Source organism: Ranitomeya variabilis, chromosome 4, assembly GCF_051348905.1.
Source record: "Ranitomeya variabilis isolate aRanVar5 chromosome 4, aRanVar5.hap1, whole genome shotgun sequence".
Classification (NCBI taxonomy): Eukaryota; Metazoa; Chordata; class Amphibia; order Anura; family Dendrobatidae; genus Ranitomeya; species Ranitomeya variabilis.
The window spans coordinates 45917057-45943142 of NC_135235.1; the positions used below are offsets into that span (position 1 = coordinate 45917057).

General features: G+C 40.9%; 1 protein-coding gene across 9 annotated transcripts in view; it reads left to right on the forward strand.

The window, feature by feature from the left end:
• The window catches only part of JAKMIP3 (Janus kinase and microtubule interacting protein 3), a 177625-nt gene that overhangs the window by 89681 nt on the left and 61858 nt on the right, over positions 1–26086 (forward strand). For 7 of the 9 annotated variants that reach the window (XR_013214449.1, XR_013214448.1, XR_013214447.1 and 4 more), the window contains 7 exons: positions 6799–6918; positions 8804–8950; positions 10395–10526; positions 11571–11606; positions 14789–14848; positions 16877–16993; positions 18528–18656. Coding sequence is in view for 1 of the 9 variants with exons in the window: in XM_077258438.1 (XP_077114553.1) it covers positions 6799–6918; positions 8804–8950; positions 10395–10526; positions 11571–11606; positions 14789–14848; positions 16877–16993; positions 18528–18656 (741 nt within the window). In the remaining 8 variants the exon portion in view is untranslated. The remainder of the gene's footprint in view (positions 1–6798; positions 6919–8803; positions 8951–10394; positions 10527–11570; positions 11607–14788; positions 14849–16876; positions 16994–18527; positions 18657–26086) is intronic. The other 2 variants (XR_013214453.1, XR_013214454.1) reach the window with 1 other exon arrangement.

A 26086-nucleotide genomic window follows, 5' to 3' on the forward strand; every position in this document is an offset into this window, starting at 1 on the left:
TCATTAATGATCTGGTAGAAGGTTTACACAGTAAAATATTGATATTTGCAGATGATACAAAACTATGTAAAGCAGTTAATACAAGAGAAGATAGCATTCTGCTACAGATGGATCTGGATAAGTTGGAAACTTGGGCTGAAAGGTGGCAGATGAGGTTTAACAATGATAAATGTAAGGTTATACACATGGGAATAAGGAATCAATATCACCATTACACACTGAACGGGAAACCACTGGGTAAATCTGACAGGGAGAAGGACTTGGGGATCCTAGTTAATGATAAACTTACCTGGAGCAGCCAGTGCCAGGCAGCAGCTGCCAAGGCAAACAGGATCATGGGGTGCATTCCAAGAGGTCTGGATACACATGATGAGAGCATTATACTGCCTCTGTACAAATCCCTGGTTAGACTGCACATGGAGTACTGTGTACAGCTTTGGGCACCGGTGCTCAGGAAGGATATAATGGAACTAGAGCAAGTACAAAGGAGGGCGACAAAATTAATAAGAGGATGAGGGAACTACAATACTCAGAGAGATTAGCAAAATTAGGATTATTTAGTCTAGAAAAAAGACGACTGAGGGGAGATCTAATAACCATGTATAAGTATATAAGGGGACAATACAAATATCTGTTTATACCAAGGAATGTGATGGTCACAAGGGGGCATTCTCTGCATCTGGAGGAGAGAAGGTTTTCCCACCGACATAGAAGAGGATTCTTTACTGTTAGGGCAGTGAGAATCTGGAATTGCTTGCCTGAGGAGGTGGTGATGGTGAACTCAGTCGAGGGGTTCAAGAGAGGCCTGGATGTCTTCCTGAAAAGTAACAATATTGTATCTTACAGTTATTAGGTTCTTTAGAAAGACATAGATCTGGGGATTTATTCTGACCGAAAGTAGGCTGAACTGGATGGACAAATGTCTTTTTTTGGCCTTGCCAACTATGTTACTATGCTGTCTGCTCTCCTATCTTCCTTTTCTCAGTGTTAAGGCTGTAGTACCATAACAGACTGATAGCACTCATCCCCACGTTATTCTATGGGGCTGTGCACATGTCCTATAATCAGATTTCAATCCTCCATTCATGTCTATGGGTCTGTGGAAAACATCAGACTGCACTCGGAAGACATATGAGTGCAGTCTGATTTTCATTGACACTCCAAACGGTAACGATAGAAAACCATTTTAAATTAAAATTCTACACACCTGAGAAAATCTGTTCACACTTTGATCACACCCTGATCAATCTCCGATCAGAGTGTGATTTGCAGAATCGAACCAATTTTCTCGGGTGAGAGAATACACGGCCATCTGCACTTGCCCTTAGAGATAAGAGCAGGGAGGGGACTTGTACAAGGATTTCTTGTGAACAGGGAAGAAAAGTATCTCGTAGGGTAATAATATCAATAATTTTATTTCTATACTGCTGTCGTATTCCGCAGCACTTGACAAATCTTGAACAGACAATTTAATACAATACAGAGTAGTAGTACAGAGTAACACATAGTCCAACAATTACCAAGAGTAGTGTCTAGAGAAATACATTTTTAGAGCATGCCTAAAGCTGTTTATACTGGGAATTTTCTGGATTGTCCGAGGTAGCGCATTCTAGAAAACTGGCGCAGCTTGTGAGAAGTTTTAGAGATGGGAGCGGGATTATAGAGGAGAATGGACACCACAGGTAAGGAGGTATAGAGAGATGAGGGAGATGATATAAGGCGGTGTAGAACTGTGGAGAAATTTGTGGGTGAATGTTGGGTAGTGGATGGGCAACCAGTGCAATGACTGTCATAGGGTGGAGGTATCGGTGTAACGGTTGGACAGAAATATGAGGGCGGGAGATGAACTAGTAGATAGTTGTAGTAGTCCAGAAAAAAGGCTAAAGACAAGGGAGAAAAAGATGAAAGTAATGTGCTAATACATGAAAGCATGTCAGGACAGCAGCCCCCTGTATGCCCATAAACCCCACATCCAGCCTATATTACCGTGAGAGACACTCCCAAAAGTGAGAAATCTGAAAAGGAGTGAAGATTGCAACCTGAGCCTGCACTTTTATTAACAAAAAAGATGTTAATAATAAACATATGTAAAAATATATTTTTCCAAGTAAAAGGTGTCCATAGCCTTTAAAGAAAATGACTGCAGGATCAGACTAGGTTGTTTGTAGTCTTCTGCTAACATGGTGATGCATCAATCCGCATAAGACATGAAGAAACAAAACGATTGGATATATTGATGAACACTTGTTGCAAAATTGATTAATGTTTTAGGTTGGAGAAATGTAGAAAAAAATTGATTGGAAAGTGAACACAGCCTTCAAGCATTTTTCTGGCCACTTTAGGGTACGGTCGGAGCGGCGTTGTCTGCACCACTTCAAAAGCAATGTGAACCTATCCTTAAATTAACAAGTTTCTGTTCATTTTTTTATGGCCCAAGTAAATGTCTATATTTAAAAAAACACCCAACACCTAGAGCAGCTCATAGAGAATGACGTCTAATAACACATTTAACGTAAGCCGAGATTCATTCAACAGGAAAAATCTTTAAAATGGAAAAGTCCGCTCCCTGTACATTGTCTATGCAGAAGCGATAAATGATTCATATCCGTATACTCTGCACAGGCATGTAGGGATAAGTGTTTCCTGACTTTACGTTGTGTACTATTTAACGCATGCCTACCCAGGACAGTAAGAAATAAGTGAAGCTGACATCAGATGGTTTTCTCAGGTTTCTTTTTTTTCTTTTAGTTTACATCCTTTTTTTTTTACATTATTACATTTTACATTTTTCACAGATTTTATCCTTTTACAAAGTTATAGGAACATTAAATATTTCTATGCCTATACAATATTTTTTTTGTCATTTTTGATACTATGATGTTGTGAATGTCTCGTATTTAGAATCAGAATATATAAAAACCACGTGAAATAGGCATTAATTATAGAATGCATTCAGAGATTGCAGACACTATATTCTGTAGACACTTATTCCAACTTTCTCAACTCCGTAAAGTAATAAAATAAAATAATAAAATCAATAGTCATATATGAATTTATATATAGATTTTATATTACACTAAGTCCATATGTTTAGTATCTATACATGCTGTGAAGTGTAGAAAGTCTTTCCCAAAGGTTTCCTTACAGGAAAAGATACAGTCTAATCCATTAGTACGATGTTTTTTTTTGCATGGGATTAGCGGCTTTTTCCATTTTTTAGGGCTGTTTAAACTAGACTGTTTTTAGTGTGTATGGCAAATGTGCCGAACGTGGACCGATGCAAGTGACTGGGATAATTCCGATGAGTGTCCTTAAAAAAGGGATGATGGTTCTTGTGTCGAAAATCTCGGCATTCACTCTTCTGATCCATTTTTCAGTGTATAAAGGACGCCATCCATTTTTAGCAGATTATTGACATAGGAAACTGTAACTGAATTAGTATTATTTTTTTTTAGTTTCTGATATATAAAAATGGATGCCATATGGATGACCAAGTAGAACATACACATGGCATATGGATGGAAATACGGATGAACAATACACATTTATATATATTCACACCTACACATGTATATACACACACTGCACATACACATATACCACTGGCAAAAATTAAGAGACCACTAAAAAATTTTCAGTGTGCCTGATTTTTCAGGTATAATTTTGAGTAAAATGTAAATTGTTCTTTTATTCTATAAACTTCTGACAACATGTCTCCGAATTTCCAAGCAATAAATTTTGTATTTTTTTCTGAAAAGGAGAAATGGTCAATTTTAAAATACCCAGTGCTTTCAGACCTCAAATAATGCAAAGAAAACAAGTTCATAATCATTGAGAAACAACAATACTAATGTTTATCTCAGGAAGAGTTCAGAAATCAATATTTTGTGGAATAACCATGATTTTTAATCCCAGCTTTCATGCGTCTTGGCATGCTTTCCACCAGTCTTTCACACGGCATCTGGTACAATAATGTAAGCAGTTCTTCTTTGCTTGATGGCTTGTGAATATCCATCATCCTCTTGATTACATTCCAGAGGTTTTCAATGGGGTTCAGGACTGGAGATTGGGCTGCCCATGACAGGGATTTGATGTGGTGGTCTCTTAATTTGGCTGAGTGAGAGGCGTCTGACCAAACCAGATCTCCACTTTGCACTGACGAGGGGCAGTACCCTGAAACACAGTGTCTGCAAATTGAGATTCTGGTTTGGCTTTTATCATAAGTCATGTGACAAGGCTCGTTAAAGGGTTGACATTGACTGTTAGGATTGCTACTTCCAATAGGTGGCACTAGAGTTCTAGTCCTCTTCCTCTCTGAAGAGACAATTTGCATATTTCCCAGATGAGCATTGCGGCTTTAAGCCTCCTCATCTCGACATGCTTAACATGCCACTCTCCGCAAGGAGAAACGAAACATACTCCAAAAATCGTATAAAATCATTCAAGGGCATATTTTTGGGGTAGGTCTTATTTTCGGGGAAACACGATAGGTACTCTCATGGCATAAGCCATATCCATTAGGGTATGTTCCCAGGATCAGTAAACGCTGCGGGATTGGACGCTGTGTACTTGTGCAGCATCAAACCTGCAGTGTCCAGATGTTACAGCATAGTGGATGGGGTTTCAAGCAATCCCATGTCCACTATGCGTGGAGAGATGCCTGCGGCTCACCCGCGGAGACAGACATGCGGCACGTCTCTCCAGACCGCAGCATGTCAATTACTCTTGAGTCTCCGCAAGAGAAATTTCACCCAAACAACCTTTTGGACGCGCAAATTCCGCACGGATCAGTGAACATATGTGGATTCACCTGCGTTCAATAGACGGCAGCGCTTTAGACGCAGCAGACAGGTGCTGCGTCCAAAGCGCTGCCAGTTTCGGATCAAGGACACATAGTCTAAGGAGCTCCAATTTATCTTTTGCTGCTTCTTCACTTCTCTGTGCACATGATGTGGTCCATACAGGAGCAAATTCTGATGAAAGTTAAGTGTCAGTAAATAAGTTTTTTCTCTTGTTTGAAAATTTTGTCCGGCAGGAAAGTTATGAAACTTTGCAAATCACTTTATTAGGGGATTTTTTCTTCATTCCTGTAAAAAATTGCATGTAAATGATTTCCAAACCCTGCTTTTTCCCAGTGCTTTTTGCTGCCTTCAGCTACATTTATATCAGAATTACGGTACCTCATTTGGAGTACAGTGATGGGTCAGCTCAGCCCTTGTGTCACTAACTCTGGGGATGAGCTGACCCATCACTGCCATCATCTGTACTCTTAAATGCAGGCCAATATACTGGGAAAAGCTGAGGTTTGGAAGTTGATTACATGCAGTTTTTACAGGAATGAAGAAAAATCATTTAGAAAAGGCATTTGCAAAGTTTAATAACTTTCCATGCTGGACACAATGATTAAATAAAAAGATTAATTAATCTTTAATTAAGAAGTTGGATTACATTGTGACTTTTCTTAACCTGTCTAGTTTAGTAGACTATTTTCAGATGAATACCGTATTTTCGTACATGGACATACATGGTCTTCATATTATTGCACATCTGTAGTATTTATTCCTCATCTTTCTTAAAGGGCATCTGTTAGTAGCATCAACCTTTCTAACCCGTCTATATGGGCATGTAGGTCGAAGAAAGTTTAATAAATTGATACGTTGATATCTGCGATTCGATGTCTTATTCCAGAGAAATCCATGTTTTACTTAGATGTAAATGAGCTGTTAAGATCTATGGGGCGGACGTAGATCTCCCTGAGTATCTGCCTTCAGAGCTTATCATAAATGAAAAGGGAGTTATCATTGTTATATATGTAGATCGGGAGAGCATACTGTCAGTCATTTCATGTCTCACACCTTGCCATTTAAAATAAGCTGTGGAGGCAGATTCTCGGGGAGATCTATGTCCTTCCCATAGCTCTTAATAGCTCATTTACATACTAAGAAAAATGTGGATTTCTCTGGAATAAGACATCGGATCAAAGATATTAAGGTATCATTTTATTCAACTTTCTATGACCTACATGCCCATATAGACGTCTTAGGAGGGTTGATCCTACTGACAAATTCCCTTTAATGCACATCCTTGAAGAAGTAGAATCTGTGATAACTGCTGTATCTTTGCACTTCTCTCTGCTTCAGTTTTGTGTGCTTTTCGTCTTTTTTTTGCCTATGGTATCAATCAGTAGTTCATGGCTTTCTCGATACTTCTTTAAGTTGCTCATAAAACCTTCAGAGTCATCAATTCTCTCTCTTTTTTATTTTTGCTTTTCTTTGCTTAGCAACCTTATTTTTTATGGTTGTTGACCCAAAGTCTCTCCTGCACCAGTTGTATGATGAAATCGGTTACAGTCTTGGAGCTGCATTAGCAATCTTGACCCACTTACGGGTCATGTAGGTGCGTAGCCAGAGTGCATATTATCTGGCTTCATGTTCCTTTAGTGGAGTACATGGGTAGAGGGGGTGCCCCGTAGGTCTCTTGGGCAGCTGTATTTGGTGATATAATCATTTTGCTGTTGCAGAATAGAAAAGCCTTTGGGTGAGTAAAGTGCTGAATATGTATCGTCTGGTTACACACCGGCTGAAAATGTTCCCTTGTCTCATGTGATGTCCGTGGCTTCTTTGTGCTTTCATAGACTTACAATACATTTTCCTAATGTGCCGTGCTTCGATATTGTCATTTGCACCGCAATGGTGTGATCTTTCTGGGGTCCCAGTGACTTTTGGTGTTCGTTGTCCTCACTGATAAGTCTTATCAATATTTCAATTTCCAGTTATTTGCAGTGGATCTTTGTTTCAGGAACAGCAGTTGGAGGAAAAGGATGCACGCCGCTTTCAACTAAAAATTGCAGAATTAAGTTCCATTATTCGTAAGCTGGAAGACCGCAATGCGTTGCTTTCGGAAGAGAGGAATGAACTGGTAGGTGTTTCTGGTTTCTATGTGTATCCTCTTATTCACTTTCTCAGTTAGTCATTAGGTAGCGTTCACACATGCAATGCGGTTTGGTACAAACAGGTGCAGTTTCATTGCTTTCATAAAACTCTAGGGGCTTCAAAACCAAACACAGCCTTGTCTGGGCACAAATATGTCAGTGCTGGTTCACCCGAACAGAGTACAGTCCTTTCTCCAAGAGCACACTTCATACACAGAAGAGGCACGAGTCCACCAGTCTCAGTATCACCTTCTGCCTGAGCTCTAGCAGCTTCCAGCAGCAAGCAGAAGTGTTCAACTCTGGGCACAGTTCACGCTGAACAAGCTGCAGATTCCACACAGTTTCCTGAAGCTCCAACACACAGACTGCTCAGCTTTCCTAGCTGACCCATGCAGCATCAATTCAGAGAGAGACCCTGGCTTGTCTCTCCCTCAGCTACAGTTCACATTTTGGCTGGTCACTCACCAGCAGCACACTCGACTCTGTTTCATCTATCAGACTGATATACCCAGTGAGCACAGGCCCTGGTTTTAGTTAAAGCTATCCAGGTGTATCTAATCAAGACCTGTAGTTCTAGAATTTAACCCTAGTCTACCTGGCTTGGCTATACCTCCCAATCTTTCAGATGTTTACTTTATCATGTGGAAGCTTCTAGAAAAACGTAATTTCAGTGGATGCAAATTTGACCGTGACTTTCCGTCAGCGCCAATAGAGCTCTACTGTATAGGGTCCTACTGTATCATATGCTTAAAAGTTGTGCAATACTTCTTAGATGTCTTAATATTCATGTTCAGAGCTGTAGGGACTCCTAGTGGTGCTTTACAGGGACCTATTTGTGTAAAGGTAAAAAACAGTACAGTATGTATATGGTCTATTGAGGTGAATGAAATTGGTCTCATAGTCTGATTTGCCTAAAAGATATGGGCACCTTATGGAGCAATTTTTTTTCACATTTGTGAAAATTAGCTAAAAATAATTTTTGAAATAAGATTTCATTAAATCTTTTCAGACTATGTATCACAGTACATAGCAGAATTCGGTTAAGAATGATTCTGTCAGTGAGCTCTTACTGAAGGCAAAATCTTATCTCTCTTCTCCTAACCCATCTTCTAAGCTGATTTATGAACAGTTGAGTGTTGAACTTTGCGCACAAATCAGCTTAGAAGATAGCTTAAGAGAAGAGAGACATTGGTTACAAATTGTGCCATTAGAGCGAGCTCACAAAAGATTTACTGGTACCTCATTCTGTAGTCTACTATGTACAGTGATTCATAGAGGCTGTAGAAACTATCCAAAATCATTAATGAATTCCTAATGCAAAAATTATTTTTAGCCAATGATACATGCATTGAATTAAAAAAAATTCCCAGGCGTTGTCCATGTCTTTGAAGTATTTTGACCTAAAAATCATTATAATCTGTACGCTTATAGTATGTACCTTAAGATAACTTCTTTTATAGAAATATCTGGGTTTTTGGTGATCCGAGTGCAGTCCGATGTTTTCCACACACCCATAGACTTGTATGGGTGTGCGTGATCCGATTTGCACAGCATGCTGCAATTTTTTTTTCATGCCTAATCATTATGAAAAGAACAAAAACGCTGATCAGCATTGCCCCATAGTACAACATTGGTCCGAGTGCTATCCGATAAAACATCCGATTTATATGCTTGTGTGAGCGAACCCTAATGCTAGCCCTAGAATTTAGCAGTTGGGAAGAAGAGCATTCTTCCTGTAAAAGTCTGAAATGGATCAAATCACAGGCAATAAATATTTATCTGAATGAACACCATCCATATTTCTCATTTGTATTAATGGGAAGTTACACGCTGTTCTTTCTCTTTTACAACATCTGTACTCTTCTGTTTCAGCTCAAACGCCTCCGAGAAGCAGAAAGTCAATACAAACCAATTCTAGACAAAAATAAACGCCTTAGCCGGAAAAATGAGGAAATGTCCCATTCATTGAGAAGGATGGAAAACAAATTAAAGTTTTTAACTCAAGAAAATATAGAAATGGTGAGTAATGTTCAAAGTCAAATATTAGGTCTAAAACGGCATACTAGTCGTGTCTAGCCCAAAACATGGGTGTGAATTCAGTTAACCTAAATATCTCATACCCCCATTCTTTACTGAAGGGGGTCCAGGAAACTGAGTGATCAGTCTCTGTTTCCAAAAATGTCTAATGGAGAATCTGTTTTCCATGTCTCGAGTAGTGATGAGTGAATAGCACTGTTGCGCGGGTCTCCCTGAGCACCCTTGGGTGGTCTCCGAGTATTTTGTAGTTCTCGGACATTTTTGTCGCCTCAGCTGCATGATTTACAGCTGCTAGACAGGCTGAATACATGTCAGGAATGCCTGTTTGTTAGGGAATTACCACATGTATTCATGCTGTCCAGCAGCCGTAAATCATGCAGCTGAGGCGACAAAAACGAAATGTCCGAGAACTACAAAATACTCGGAGATCACCCGAGCGTGCTCAGGGAGACCCGCGCAACAATGCTATTCGCTCATCACTAGTCCCGAGCTATCAATGAACCTACGGCATATAATGATATAGCAAATTCGGCCTTCCTACATACTGTATGTGACACATGCGGCTCTGTAAGTTAAAATGGACTCATTTATTCTGAATCTAATGTAATCTAACATCAACACCGTGTGCACAATTATTAGTCAATTTGCATTTTTGATGACTAAATTCATCATTGAACAACTCCAGTGCCGTCGGTCAATCCAAAAGGTTAATAAACCTAAAATCTGAATATTCCCCATTTTGCCTGAGGAAAACAAGCTGCCTAATAATTGTGCACCTTGAAAAAAGGGTGTTGTATCCTTAGGCCACATCCTCCCTTATTACACAAATACACATCACCTGATCTGCCTCAACCAACAAGCATTCAGGTTCATAGAACGAGGTTGTGGAAAATCTGCATAAAAATTATGTTATGGTCAAAATGATCACTGACTAATAATTCTGCACACGGTGTATATGGGAAATAAACAGCTTCAAAATCTGATTCCAGAGATCCTCCTTAAGAATACCCGTGGAATATTGCAGTGTTCTGCTTAAATAAACCTATGCTAATGACTTTGTACACATATATTTCCGTTTTGAATGATATGAATGCATGTACTTTAAGAAATGGAAACAAAAACTGTCTACAGATGCAATACAGACTTACAGTATGTGTCATAATGATATCAGACTACAAGCGTGTCCTGTGGGGTCCGGTCCTGAATTCCTGCTCCTTCTATCTATCTTCTATTGTATTTCTTGTGAGGAAAGAGCAGGAATGAGATATAATGGAGTATGACTGCAGGGTCTGACTACATTCAGTGTTTGTAGTCTGTTACCGTGGAAACACATACATTTGCATTGGTAGAAAATAGGCTGTAGTTATATTTTTATTCATATTTATATGTATTATTTGCTGTTTTCCATCTATACTTCACTTTTTAGAGACAAAAGGTTGGCACTATAAGAAGACCAAGCTCCTTAAATGATCTTGACCAAAGTCGTGAAGAGAGAGAGATTGACTTTCTAAGACTACAAATCAACGAGCAGCAAATAATCATTGATGAACTTTCCAAGGTAAATCATATTAAAGAGTTATTCTCAACTTTGAAAGTTATCACATATCATCTAACAGTTTTCTGTTACTTGGTGGTCCGACTTCCGGGGACCCTCACCGATCCAGATAATGGAGTTCTAAAGTGCTACATCATTCCATTCATTCTCCATGATACTGGTGGAAAATCCCATGTGGCATATTGGCTCTCTCTGACGTTCCCATGTAGAGTGTTACACATGTGTAGCCACATATCCATTCCAGGTTTGCCAACTGTCCAGAAATTCCAGGACAGTCCACAAAAATAGAGCCCTTTTTTTGCCCTGTCTGTATAAATTTTTTTCGGGCCATCGTGATTTTTTTTTTTTTGGTTGAAGAAACTTGCGCAGGTTCATTTTATTGTAATTATCATCTTTTTACAATTTGAAAAGAATACAGCTGATGTCTTCATATCAGAATCATGGGCTGTAGACACATACTGTATATTCATAATAATTTATTATACTTTTCCAATGTGCCAGTGATGTTTTGATTAACTGTTGAGAAAAAATAAAAAGTCAAGTTGACAACCCTAATCCATTCCATCGAGCCATTTCAGAGTTCTCTTCTTGGGACCAGTAGGGATCCCAGTGATCAGTCCCTTACTTGCTGAATGCAATGTAACCACATTGAATTTCATTTATTAACCATTTGGTTTCTTCACAGTTCAATATTTGACCATGTAACATTTGTGGCAGCCAATCGTAGTGTAACCCCAACATAAGCTTTTCCATCTTGACATCATTTCTGCAGTGACTGTGCAACCAGATAGTCACTTAAAGTAAAGGGGAAGAATAATGCTATGATATTAAAAATTATTTATTATTAAGTGCAAGTGCATTAAAATTATTATTAATGTGCAAGTGCACATTTTTAATTTCCCCATCTGATATCTGTAGCTCTTCATCTTTCAATTCTCAGCTTGTCAGTCATTGGATTAGACAATGGAGCTGTTTGCTTAAAGGTCATGTAAAATTGCAAATCTAAAATCATAACTGGTTTGTTAACGTCTGCTTCTTTTTCTCTAGACATTAGAAACTGCTGGATATGTGAAGAGTGTGATTGTAAGTATTATAGGCATTTTACTTATCACATACAGAGATACAAGAGTGACTTTTAGGGCTCATTTCCACATGCGAGGCACACGTCCGTATCTCGCATGTGGAAACCAAGCTGTGGCGCCGGCACTTTGGAGCGGAGCTGTGCAGCTCCATGTGTTTCTATGCGGCCGCATGCTCCGCTCTGGAGTGCCGGCTCCACAGCTTGGTTTCCACATGCAAGACACGGACGTGTGCCTCGCATGTGGAAATGAGCACTTAAAGTGAATCTGTCACGCATCATATATTATTATATAGATGTCTTAGACCTGATGAGGATGGTGTACTTCTTATGAAAATCTTTGTCACAATGGCTGTAAAATCCGGTTTTCAGATGAGCATTTTATGAATTAATTTCAAGTTTGATTTATAAAATGCTCTTTTTAATATTAGGCAAGAAATCTTTGAAAAAGGATCATACAACCATTTTGACTTAGATTTTTATAGTAAGTACACCAACATCACCAGGTCTGTGAGATCTATTTATTAATGTAAACAGTTTGTATTGTGAAAACTGGTGACAGATTCGCTATAAAGGGAATGTGTCATCAGAAAGTGATGTTTCTGAGTTACATGTATGTATTTTATTTTAACATGGCTTTTTTTTTTGTCCATATCACAATCTATAAAAAAAGTAATCTTGCAATTTTCATCTTGGCCACTGGGGCTTTTTTCGACTCATATGTACTATTCCATTCCATAAAAGAATAGTTTTCTGCAGTTTCCTTATCATCAGAGGCAGGATTACAATGACTGATAAGACTTCTATACTCAACTGATAACACAGGATCCGCCAATGACAGTAGGTGATGCCACAGCTGTCCTTGCTCCCCTTCTATTCACAATAACAAATGCTCTTTAGGTGCTTCATTGCAAAAGATCGGGTCTGAGTCTGCTCATTGTGACTATGTACATTTATTGTTTCCTGAAACAACAGGAAGTTAGAAACTAAAAAATCTCCAGTGGTCTGTATGAAAATTGCAAGATTCCAATTTTTTTTTAGACATATTGTGATATGGGGAAAAGGTGATGCCTTATGATTTGCAAGATCCCTTCTTGCAGTCATAAAATAGAAATTAACGTTTACTTTGAGCTACATCACTCATTACAACTTTGATCACGGAACTGTAGCGAGTCCTGAGCCTACAGTATGTGATCATCAAATGACAAGAACAGATTTATATCCCCTGAAAGTCCGTTTACTTTGTAAATGTTGCATTACTCACTTTATGTTAATTCTGGATTTCAGTTTATTTTATGCTCCAGAGCTGCATTCACAATTCTTAATATACGAAAGCATAAAATCTCCAAACAATCCCTGCTGGCTCAAGGTCTGCGTAGTGATTGTTGCAGATAAACTTTAATCCCAGTTTAGTATTTGATCAGTATTTTTCATAAGATGCTTAATCCCAGAATATTTTCTAAATGCAGAAAAAATATATATATTGCAATTACTTCTTCTCTTCGATATTCCTGACCTTAGCGTTGAAAAAACTAATGAAAAACAATGATCAAAAACTGACATAAGAATGAGGCCTAAATTGCTTCTTGGTAGAAGTCATCTTTATACAAAGCAACGTTTCGTGATTTAATGGAGGAAAAGGTTAACCTGTCCTCAGCACTCCTAGGGACAGGGGTGACAAGTAAGCTCACTTACTGTTTCCAGTTCATTCAAGCAGAATTGTGAATGCAGCTCCGGACAACTATAAGACAGGCTATAACTTAGCAGTAATACAAGCAGTGTTTCCAATGATGAACAGTAGCTCTGAGCTATAGCATAATCCAAAGTAAAAATTGTCTGGTTCAATGAATGCGTATTAATATGTATTTGATGCGTTATTCCAAAATGTTTAAAACAGGTTCAGCAAATCCATAAAAAATCCATACGACCAATGCGTTTCAGGCATCATGTTCACTTGATGCCAGAAACGCGTTGGTGTAATTTTTTTTATCGATTTGCTGTACTGGGTTTAAACATTTTGGAGCAAAGATCAAATACACTTTAATAACTATTAATTGAGTCGGATCATTTTTCTTTCCATGAAGAAGGTGCACCCGGACAGTGGCGAGGCTCCGAGTATCTATTTATGATGAGTCGACTGTTTTCATCTTTGGAAGCTATAGTATAGTAATGCTCAGTGGCGGATATATACTTAAGGGTTTTTCCCAACTTGTCATGTAACCACCTAGCTACAGAAGAGAACCTGCTGATCACTAAGACCCCCACCGATTCCAAGTGCAAGAACCTGAAAGGCCCCGTTAGAATGTCCATTCATTGTCTCTAGGACTATTAAAAAAAGCCGTCCTGTACTATTATCCAGAGCCTTGTGTTTAGGATCATGGTGGCCACAACGACTGCACCCTTCCTTAGTGATCAACAAGTTATATAACCTATTTTGTAGATAGGTGAAAACTTTCCAAATTAGGACAACAATATTAAGAGTATGTTCATACAGGGCAGATACGCTGCAAATTTTCTGTTCAGATTTTCCAAAAAGGGGTCGTCCGGTGAGTGTCTGACAGCTGGATCTTGCACCTATCAGCAAAACTGGGCACTTCTATCCCCGCAAGAATGGAGCGGCAGTGTGCCTGCTCAACTCGCCAATCCATTCATTACCTATGGAACTGCCAAGTGATACTTTAGACTTTTCCGACAATCCCATAGAGAATGAACGGAGCAACAGTTGAGTATCCTACCTGCCAATCAATTTTGTAATGGGAATATAAGTGTCCCTTGGGGTACTGAAATTCCCTTGCTCTGTGTGGGTCCCTGAAGTCAGTGACCCACCAATCAGTAAGTTGTCACCTAGCCTGTGGCAAAGTGATAATTTGTTTTTCAACACAACCCCTTTAAGTGGTAAATCTTAAAGTATTTTAGAGTGTGAAACAGCATAATCCAGCTAATAGCTATTGTCCAAGTGTTAGGTTTTCCCATTATTTGCCAATGGCGCAGTATACACTGGTAGACCTAAAACAGCCGATATCTACCGGCAACGAAGCTTCGGGAGGTATAAATTCCCAATGGCTTCCCCATTTAGGTAGTAATTTGCAGCCTCCAAAACATAATTCTTAATATACTTTTCAAATTTCTAGTAATAGTCACATACTGGAAAACTACTTATAACTGTGCAATAAATTTTCATTTGCAGGACCGAGAAAAGCTTTTAAGATTTAGGAAGCAACGGAAAAAAATGACTAAACTCCCTAAGGTAAAATACTTCTCCATTTGTGAAGATTTCTGATGATTTAAGACAAACTGTTCTGTCTCTAGGAAAATAACGCGGCATCTCTTATACATTTCTTTTTCTTGCCACATTTGATGTCTATGAAGAGTTGGAATCAGTCATTAATACGCGTTGTCTACCACCTTTTACACCTTAACTTTTTTATCTGTCTTTTTCCTGAGCTTCACTCGACTGATTTATGACCGAAGACCACATCAAAGTTGGATGTGCAGGGACACAAAGAGTTTGAAAATCCAAGCAGTGCAAACTTTTTAATGAGACCCAATTGTAAAATTTTGTTTAGCCCAAAGTACTTGCATTGAAGAAAAAAAAATAACACAGAATTTAACAACTCCTTTAACTCTCTTGTAGAAGTGAGGGAACTTGTGTGGATTTGCTTCGTTGATGGTCGAATTAACTTCTAAAAAGGATAACATACCACTAGATTAGACTATGCCATCACTTCCTTATCAGAGATGCTCGGACCGCTGGGCTTCCGATTGTTCCTGGGAACAATTGGTTTCATGTTGAACCCTATTAACAACTTTTCCATAAATTACGGAGCCCTCGGCTACACACTGAACTAGGAACATCAATCAAGTGAACGGGCTCGCCGCAATCCCCTGTTGTCCGAAGTGTCCCTGTGCAAGGAAAAACTTTGAAGAGGGAGTAGAGCTAAACCAGTGGACCCAAACTCTTAAGATTGGTGGGGGCTTTGCATTTGGACCCACACTGAATGGGAAGCGATGGCATATTACTAGAGATGAGCTAACCCGAATTTAAAAGGTAGGGGTTCGTACCGGAACTGTCCGGTGCTAAACGCCGAACACAGACTTCTCTCGGGAGTCTGCTGCAATGTTCGGAGTTCCAGGGTGAGAGATTTTCCAGCTCACGAGTTCGGGTCCCCATTGTTTTCAGTGGGGTTCAAGTTCTGGTTCAAGTTTGGGTATAATTCTGGTACAAGACAATTTGTAATTTTGAATGACACAATTCATTTTGCCATATCAAATACTTTGAAACAGAAAAAAAATTGGAGACGAAATGGTGCAAAAAGTACAATTTTGCCTTTGTTTTTAGACCTTCCTTTTACGGCATTTATTATACAGTTATGCAGATATCAAAGTCGCATAGGTTTTCTTTTTTTTTTTTTCTAGTGGTGAAAAATAATTTAGAAATTTGTAAAAAAAATAAATCTGGTTTGTGTCTTCATTTTCTGATGCCCTTTATTTTTTTTTTACTTTTTGATAGTAGAGCTGTGGTTGGGTTGTTTTCTGCGCACCAAACTGTAATTTTTATTGGTATCGTTTTGAGGAACATATGATGTTTTCATTTCTTGGTGTTACATTTTTCTCCCCCAAAATCCAGTGATCCAAAAACTGGAGAGTTTGGCATTTAATTTTTGTCTTTACAATTAGAATAAATAATTTTATATTTTCATATGTTGGAGTTTTTATTTTATTTTACTTTTATTTTATTATTTCTTCTTTTTTAAATTGTGAAAAATAGGGGTGTGGGAATTTTTATAATATTTAATTTTTTTCATTTTACTTTATTTTTTGGTTCCTCTATGAACTAGAACCTGTGATCGTTTATACTATATACTGCAATAATTCAGTATTGCAGTATATAGTAAAATTCACAATCTCATGTGAAGCTCAGTCTGTGGCTGTGCTTCACAGATGTGCCTAGATAATGGCAAAGGGGGGCTTTAATCAAATAAATCCCCCATCACTCCTCTCCCAGCGCTGTCCGTTCTTCATGAATCTCTATACTTACTGATCCAGCCTGATGGGCATGTGACCGCTGCAACCAATCATTTTATCTACATTTTTCAGTAAGTGGAGGTGTGCACTGTACATGGTCTTCAACAGGTTTGTATTCTTGACCTGTAATTTGGGCAATTTTATATATTTTTTTATACATAATGTAAAAGTTTTAATGACCTATGAAATTATAGAGGACTTATGTGCAATAAACTCCACCAATAATGCATTTTCCATTTCTGCCCTATAGCCGGTGGTGGAAACATTTTTTGGTTATGATGAAGAAGCATCTCTGGATTCTGATGGTTCCTCAATCTCCTACCAAACAGACCGCACTCCTTGCACTCCAGATGAGGACTTGGAAGAGGTGATCGGATTTAATTTATTATTTAGTTTATAGAATTAACCCATTAAGGAAACAGACAATTTTGACTTTTTGGAAGCAGAGATTTTTTAACCCCCGTTTTTGCTTTGCCTTCATGTGTGTTTCATTTTCATTTTGAATTAACGGTGTAAGGGGCTGGTTGTTACAGCACAGGTTGTGATTTTCACAATTATAAAGTATACAGCAGTTAGAATTGAATTCCTATAAATATTTTATACCTCATCGGTATCAGTGATGTGTTACATTTATTTAGTGTAACCACACTATAATTTAATAACTTAAAAAGGTGCATTGTTTATGTTTAAGTAATGTGAGCTTTTTTTTTACACTAATTTTGTACATTTATTTTCTTAGGATAGGCCATTATTATGAGATTAGTGGCGGTCCAGCTCTCAGCTGTTTGATGAAGTTGTAGCACTAGTGTGAATGCTGCAGCTTCAATGCATAAATCGGTTCTCCGGGCATTTGGTATCAATGACTTATCCTTTGGATAGGACATCGATATCAGATTGGTGGAAGTATGACACCTGGGACCCCCACTGATCAACTGTTAATAGCTCGGTGGCAGCCCATGGTAAGCAATGAACGTAATTGCACTGCACAGATCCATTCAATGTGTAGCATCCGCTGTTGAGTACTGCAGAACAGGTTATATTCTTCTAGATACAGGGAAGATATATATCTTGGTACCGTGTTAGCCAGTAGATAGGAAAATATTTAGAATTTAGAGTCCTCAGTGGTTGATACCTTTTAATGGCTAACTGAAAAGATGGTAACCAATTGCAAGCTTTCGAGACTGCACAGGTCTTTTCATCTTCATCAGGTCTTTGCCTGATGAAGAGACCTGTCAATTCTAAATATTATTCTTCTAGATAGGAGCTGATGTGTAATACTTGGCAATGGCCATTACACCATGACTGGATCTCACTGGTGGAAACAGACAGAAGAGGATCCTATTCAAGAACAATAAATGGGCTACTTTTTCCATCTGCTTTGGTGGTGGAAATGGGCCTCTTGGGCCCCAGGTTGCATCAATGATATGTCCAGTCCTGCTGGATCAGCACATTGCAGCTTCATTCGTTTTCTATCTCCTCAGCTGCGTTTAGCTGATTGGAGAGAGAGCCAAGTGTCGGATTCCCGCTGATCTGATATGGATGACCTATCCTATCAAATGCCTGGAGAATCTAGGTAAATAGCATTGGTGCCCAACTGATATTATTGATGACTTATCTTTACCCCTTCAGCATAAATGCATTGAAGTACTCCAGTCCTTACATCCCACTGGTGATGGTACACGCACAGATCAAGAGCCATCACTGTACTGTACACGAAAAGCATGGTGTGGAAAATATTATATGTACAGCACAGAGTTAGAAGGGTTAAAGGCAACTTAAGTTTTTTTATGTCTTAAAATAATTAATGCAATAATTACTTGTTACAAAATGACTATCTATTCATTGAAAAGAAAAATAATCCCTTTCTTACCAATTAATAAGGCAGTATTTCATCCGGATAGGGCATGGCTAAGGAAGAAACAGAATTGAGATTCCGCCAGTTGACCATGGAGTACCAGGCTCTGCAGCGCGCATATGCACTTTTACAGGAACAAGTTGGTGGAACACTTGATGCTGAACGAGAAGTTAAGGTATTTACTTTTCTATTTTATTCCATTTAATTAAACATACATTGTCATCTAGTTTGAAGGCTAAGTGCAAGGACACAAAAGAAACATTTGACAGTAAGGCGATCGCTGTCATTTTTTTTACTCCAAACAATGGTTGTCTCTCTACATCTTGACAGTCACTCGTGCCGTACGTGATTGGAGATATGTGTCACAAAGGTTGCTTTCCTGCATGATGTGAAAGCCATAAGTGTTTTCTCCAGCATTATATGTGCTGAGAGCAATCCAGTCGCTATATGGGCCTGGCTTTCATGGTGGGTAGGTCAGAGATGGCGGGATGCCTACCCACCATATCTCCACCTCCAGGGTGTGGCTGTTGGGAGTTAAATGTCCAAATAGTTTTTTTTTCTCTGTCTGTATTGTGTGGAGGAAAGGAAGCCTCCATACTGAAGCTCCTGAGAGAGCTGCCATATGTGATGTCCCAGAAGTACTGGGCAGGACTGTGTATGAACTGTTTACTTTCTTTTGAGCCACAAAGGCTGTTTTTCTGTTCAGTTTGGGTTTTTGGATAATGAAGTGGTAAACCACCAAGAGACTTTAACCAAACGTGGTCCTGTGTCTACCTCAAGGAGCAGCTAAGTGAGCTGACCTTCCACAAGTGGTGGAGAATGCAGGCAAAGTTAATTACAAGGTAAACCAGCCAGTGTGAAGGAAACCTCACCAAGTCTATCATGTGAACTTGCTCAAACCCTGGCGAGACCGAGACTTGCTTGACAACCCTTGCCTGGGAGCCAGTCCCAAAGTAGCAGTGGACAATGTCACCTGTTAAGATGACCTGGTGGTTAGGAGCACCCGGAATGACCTGATGAGCAAACTAGTAATACAGGACAAGCTCTGGGAAGTGGGAGCTATGCTGACCGCAACCCCTAATCCTATCACAACCAACTAGAAATAGCCGTGGAGCGTACCTGACTCTGCCTAGACGCCTCTTCACAGCCTAAGAACTAACTACCCCTAAAGATAGAAAATAAGCCTACCTTGCCTCAGAGAAATTCCCCAAAGAAAAAGGCAGCCCCCCACAAATATTGACTGTGAGTTAAGATGGAAGTCACAAACATAGAAATGAAACAGGTTTCAGCAAAGGAGGCCAGACTTAACTAAATAGACTGAGGATAGAAAAGGTATCTTTGCGGTCAGCACAAAAATCTACAAAAAACCACGCAGAGTGTGCAAAAGAGGCCCCCGCACCGACTCACGGTGCGGAGGTGCCACTCTGCATCCCAGAGCTTCCAGCTAGCAAGGCAAAATCATTAAAGCAAGCTGGAATAAGAAACAGAGATTAACAAATTAACTAGCAGGGACTTAGCTTCTGCTGGAGTAGACAGGTCATCTGAAGATCCAAGAGAGGTCTGAACTAGTGCTAGGACATTGACAGCTGGCATCAAGTAACGATCTGAGTGGAGTTAAATAGAGCAGCCAGCCTAGGATTTAAATGAGGTCAGCTGAGGAAAGAACCTCAGAACCAGCAGCTCCACTCACAGCCACCAGAGGGAGTCCGTGGACAGAACTCGCCGAAGTACCATTCATGACTACAGGAGGGAGTTCGAGAACAGAATTCACAACAGTACCCCCCCCTTGAGGAGGGGTCACCGAACCCTCACCAGAGCCCCCAGGCCGATCAGGACGAGCCAAATGAAAGGCACGAACTAGATCGGCAGCGTGAACATCAGAGGCAACAACCCAGGAATTATCCTCCTGACCATAACCTTTCCACTTGACCAGGTACTGAAGTTTCCGTCTCAAAATACGAGAATCTAAAATCTTCTCCACCACATACTCCAACTCCCCCTCAACCAACACCGGTGCAGGAGGGTCAACGGAGGGAACCATAGGAGCCACATATCTCCGCAACAACGACCTATGGAACACATTATGGATGGCGAAAGAAGCCGGAAGGTCCAAACGAAATGACACCGGATTAAGAATCTCAGAAATCTTATAAGGACCAATGAAACGAGGCTTAAACTTAAGAGACGAAACCTTCATAGGAACATAACGAGACGACAACCAAACCAAATCCCCAACAAGAAGTCGGGGACCAACACAGCGACGGCGGTTAGCGAAACGTTGAGCCTTCTCCTGGGACAATGTCAAATTGTCCACCACGTGAGTCCAAATTTGCTGCAACTTGTCCACCACAGAATCCACACCAGGACAGTCCGAAGGCTCAACCTGCCCCGAAGAAAAACGAGGATGGAAACCAGAATTACAGAAAAAAGGCGAAACCAAGGTGGCTGAGCTGGCCTGATTATTAAGGGCGAACTCAGCCAAAGGCAAGAAGGACACCCAATCATCCTGATCAGCAGAAACAAAGCATCTCAGATATGTTTCCAAAGTCTGATTGGTTCGTTCGGTTTGGCCATTTGTCTGAGGATGGAAAGCCGAAGAAAAAGACAAATCAATGCCCATCTTAGCACAAAAGGACCGCCAAAACCTTGAAACAAACTGGGAACCTCTGTCCGACACGATGTTCTCCGGAATGCCATGCAAACGAACAACGTGCTGGAAAAATAATGGAACCAAATCAGAGGAGGAAGGCAATTTAGGCAAAGGTACCAAATGGAACATCTTAGAGAAACGATCACAAACCACCCAGATGACCGACATCCTTTGAGAGACAGGGAGATCTGAAATAAGATCCATGGAAATATGCGTCCAGGGCCTTTTCGGGACCGGCAAGGGCAAAAGCAACCCACTGGCACGAGAACAGCAGGGCTTAGCCCGAGCACAAGTCCCACAGGACTGCACAAAAGAACGCACATCCCGTGACAAGGAAGGCCACCAAAAGGATCTAGCCACCAAATCTCTGGTACCAAAGATTCCCGGATGACCAGCCAACACCAAACAATGAACCTCAGAGATAACTCTACTAGTCCATCTATCAGGGACAAACAGTTTCTCCGCTGGACAACGGTCAGGTCTATCAGCCTGAAACTCCTGCAGCACCCGTCGCAAATCAGGGGAGATGGCAGATAAAATTACCCCCTCTTTGAGAACACCAACCGACTCAGGAACTCCTGGAGAATCAGGCACAAAACTCTTTGAAAGGGCATCAGCCTTCACATTCTTAGAACCAGGAAGGTACGAAACCACAAAATCGAAGCGGGAGAAAAACAGCGACCATCGAGCCTGTCTAGGATTCAACCGCTTGGCAGACTCGAGATAAGTCAGATTCTTGTGATCCGTCAAGACCACCACTCGATGCTTGGCTCCTTCAAGCCAATGACGCCACTCCTCGAATGCCCACTTCATAGCCAACAACTCTCGATTGCCCACATCATAATTGCGCTCAGCAGGCAAAAACTTTCTAGAAAAGAAAGCATATGGTTTCATCACCGAGCCATCAGAACTTCTTTGAGATAAAACAGCCCCTGCTCCAATCTCAGAAGCATCCACCTCGACCTGAAACGGGAGCGAAACATCTGGCTGACACAACACAGGGGCAGAAGAAAAACGACGCTTCAACTCCTGAAAAGCCTCAACGGCCGCAGAGGACCAATTGACCACATCAGCACCTTTCTTGGTCAAATCAGTCAGTGGTTTAACAACACTAGAAAAATTAGCGATGAAGCGACGGCAAAAATTAGCAAAGCCCAGGAATTTCTGAAGGCTCTTCACAGAAGTAGGTTGAGTCCAATCATAAATGGCCTGAACTTTAACAGGGTCCATCTCGATAGTAGAAGGGGAAAAAATGAAGCCCAAAAATGAAACCTTCTGAACTCCAAAGAGGCATTTAGACCCCTTCACAAACAAGGAATTAGCACGAAGGACCTGGAACACCATTCTGACCTGCTTCACATGAGACTCCCAATCATCCGAAAAAACCAAAATATCATCCAAATATACAATCATGAATCTATCCAGGTACTTTCGGAAGATGTCATGCATAAAGGACTGAAACACAGATGGAGCATTAGAAAGCCCGAATGGCATCACCAGGTACTCAAAATGGCCCTCGGGCGTATTAAATGCTGTTTTCCATTCATCGCCCTGTTTAATACGCACCAGATTATACGCCCCTCGAAGATCTATCTTAGTGAACCAACTAGCCCCCTTAATCCGAGCAAGCAAATCAGACAGTAGCGGCAAAGGGTACTGAAATTTGACGGTGATTTTATTGAGAAGGCGGTAATCTATACAAGGTCTCAGAGAACCATCCTTCTTGGCCACAAAAAAGAACCCTGCTCCCAAAGGTGACGACGACGGGCGAATATGCCCTTTCTCCAAGGACTCCTTTATGTAACTCCGCATAGCTGCGTGTTCTGGCACAGACAAATTGAACAGTCGGCCCTTCGGAAACTTACTACCAGGAATCAAATTAATAGCACAATCGCAATCCCTATGAGGAGGTAGGTCACAGGATTTGGGCTCATCAAATACATCCCGGTAATCTGACAAGAACTCAGGGACTTCAGAAGGATGGGAAGACGAAATTGACAACAATGGGGCATCCCCATGTACCCCTTGACAACCCCAACTAGACACAGACTTTGATTTCCAATCCAATACTGGATTATGGACCTGTAGCCATGTGTTATGATCCTTAGTGGTTGAGGATCACAAATTACTCCAGCTAAGTAACAAACGTAGGACAAGCTCTAGGGAGGTGGCAAACTGGACTGACCGCAAATCTGAACCTATCCAAACACACTAGAAGTAGCCGGTGAACGTGCCTAAAAATCCTAGACGTCTCGAGCCAGCCTGAGGAACTAACTACCCCTAGAGAGAAAGAAAGACCTCTCTTGCCTCCAGAGAAATAATCCCCAAAGATATAGAAGCCCCCAACAAATAATAACGGTGAGGTAAGAGGAAGGCACATACACAGGGGTGAAAGCAGATTCAGCAAATGAGGCCCACTAATACTAGATAGCAGAAAATAGTAAAGGGGTCTGTGCGGTCAGTAAAAAACCCTTACAAAATATCCACACTGAGATTTCAAGAACCCCCGCACCAACTAACGGTGTGGGGGGAGAAACTCAGTCCCCTAGAGCAACCAGCAAGCGAGGAAATCACATTTTAGCAAGCTGGACAAGAAACATGATGAATGCTGATGATCAAAAAATAAACAAACAAAAACTTAGCTTGTCTTGGAGAGACTGGGAGCAAGGTAGTCACAAGGAATCTGAAGAGCACTGATTACATTGATAGCAGGCAAGGAACTGAGTATCCAGGTGAGCTAAATAAGAAACCAACCAAGGATAACGAACCAGCTGATGCTGCCCACCTGCAGAAAGACAACACTACACAGTACCGCTTGTGACCACTAGAGGGAGCCCAAAAATAGAGTTCACAACAGTACCCCCCCCCTTGAGGAGGGGTCACCGAACCCTCATCAAGACCCCCAGGGCGATCAGGATGAGCCACGTGGAAGGCACGAACCAAATCGGCCGCATGAACATCAGAGGCGACAACCCAGGAATTATCCTCCTGACCATAGCCCTTCCACTTAACCAAATACTGAAGCCTCCGTCTAGAGATACGAAAATCCAAAATCTTCTCCACCACGTACTCTAATTCGCCCTCGACCAGCACTGGAGCAGGAGGCTCAACAGAAGGAACCACAGGTACCACATACCTCCGCAACAAAGACCTATGGAACACATTATGAATGGCAAACGATGCTGGGAGATCCAAACGAAAAGACACCGGGTTAAGGATTTCCAAGATCTTATAAGGACCGATAAAGCGAGGCTTGAATTTAGGAGAGGAGACCTTCATAGGAACATACCGAGAAGACAGCCACACCAAATCCCCAACACGAAGTCGGGGACCCACACCGCGGCGGCGGTTGGCAAAGCGCTGAGCCTTCTCCTGTGACAACCTCAAATTGTCCACCACATGGTTCCAAATCTGATGCAACCTATCCACCACAGAATCCACCCCAGGACAGTCAGAAGGTGTTGTGAATTTGCTTTTTGCTCCCTCTAGTGGTTACTAGTTTTTTGACTCTGGTTTTTCTGTCATTCCTTTTATCCGCACCTGGGTCGTTAGTTAGGGGTGTTGCTATATAAGCTCCCTGGACCTTCAGTTCAATGCCTGGCAACGTAGTTATCAGAGCTAGTCTGCTGTGCTCTTGTCTACTGATCCTGGTTCCAGTTATATCAGCTAAGTCTGCCTTTTGCTTTTTGCTATTTGTTTTGGTTTTGTATTTTTGTCCAGCTTGTTCCAAATCTATATCCTGACCTTTGCTGGAAGCTCTAGGGGGCTGGTGTTCTCCCCCCGGACCGTTAGACGGTTCGGGGGTTCTTGAATTTCCAGTGTGGATTTTGATAGGGTTTTTGTTGACCATATAAGTTACCTTTCTTTATTCTGCTATCAGTAAGCGGGCCTCTCTGTGCTAAACCTGGTTCATTTCTGTGTTTGTCATTTCCTCTTACCTCACCGTCATTATTTGTGGGGGGCTTCTATCCAGCTTTGGGGTTCCCTTCTCTGGAGGCAAGAAAGGTCTTTGTTTTCCTCTACTAGGGGTAGCTAGATTCTCCGGCTGGCGCGTGTCATCTAGAATCAACGTAGGAATGATCCCCGGCTACTTCTAGTGTTGGCGTTAGGAGTAGATATATGGTCAACCCAGTTACCACTGCCCTATGAGCTGGATTTTTGTATTCTGCAGACTTCCACGTTCCTCTGAGACCCTCGCCATTGGGGTCATAACAGTTTGCCAGGCCCGTATTAAATGTTTAATGCATTGCAGAAGAGGGATTATAAGAAAGAAGATTCTGAGTTTTTTTTTTTTTCTTTTTCCCCTTTACCTCAGAGTGGCTATTCAAATTGACCGGCGGTTGCGGGAGCGCAAAACCGCAAATTCCCTCATGGTGTTGTCTGAACAGACACCTGATTTAATGCAATGTGATAGAATCCTGACTAGAAATGAGCGGAAAATTCATAGACGCCAGAATGGCTTGTGCTACTACTGTGGTGATTCTACACATGTTATCTCAGCATGCTCTAAACGTATAGCTAAGGTTGTTAGTCCTGTCACCGTTGGTAATTTGCAACCTAAATTTATTCTGTCTGTAACTTTGATTTGCTCACTGTCATCTTATCCTGTCATGGCGTTTGTAGATTCAGGTGCTGCCCTGAGTCTCATGGATCTCTCATTTGCTAAGCGCTGTGGTTTTACTCTTGAACCATTAGAAAATCCTATTCCTCTTAGGGGTATTGATGCTACACCATTGGCAGCAAATAAACCGCAGTATTGGACACAGGTTACCATGTGCATGACTCCTGAACACCGCGAGGTGATACGTTTCCTGGTTTTGCATAAAATGCATGATTTGGTTGTTTTGGGGCTGCCATGGTTACAGACCCATAATCCAGTCCTGGACTGGAAGGCTATGTCAGTCTCAAGTTGGGGCTGTCGTGGTATTCATGGGGATTCCCTGCCTGTGTCTATT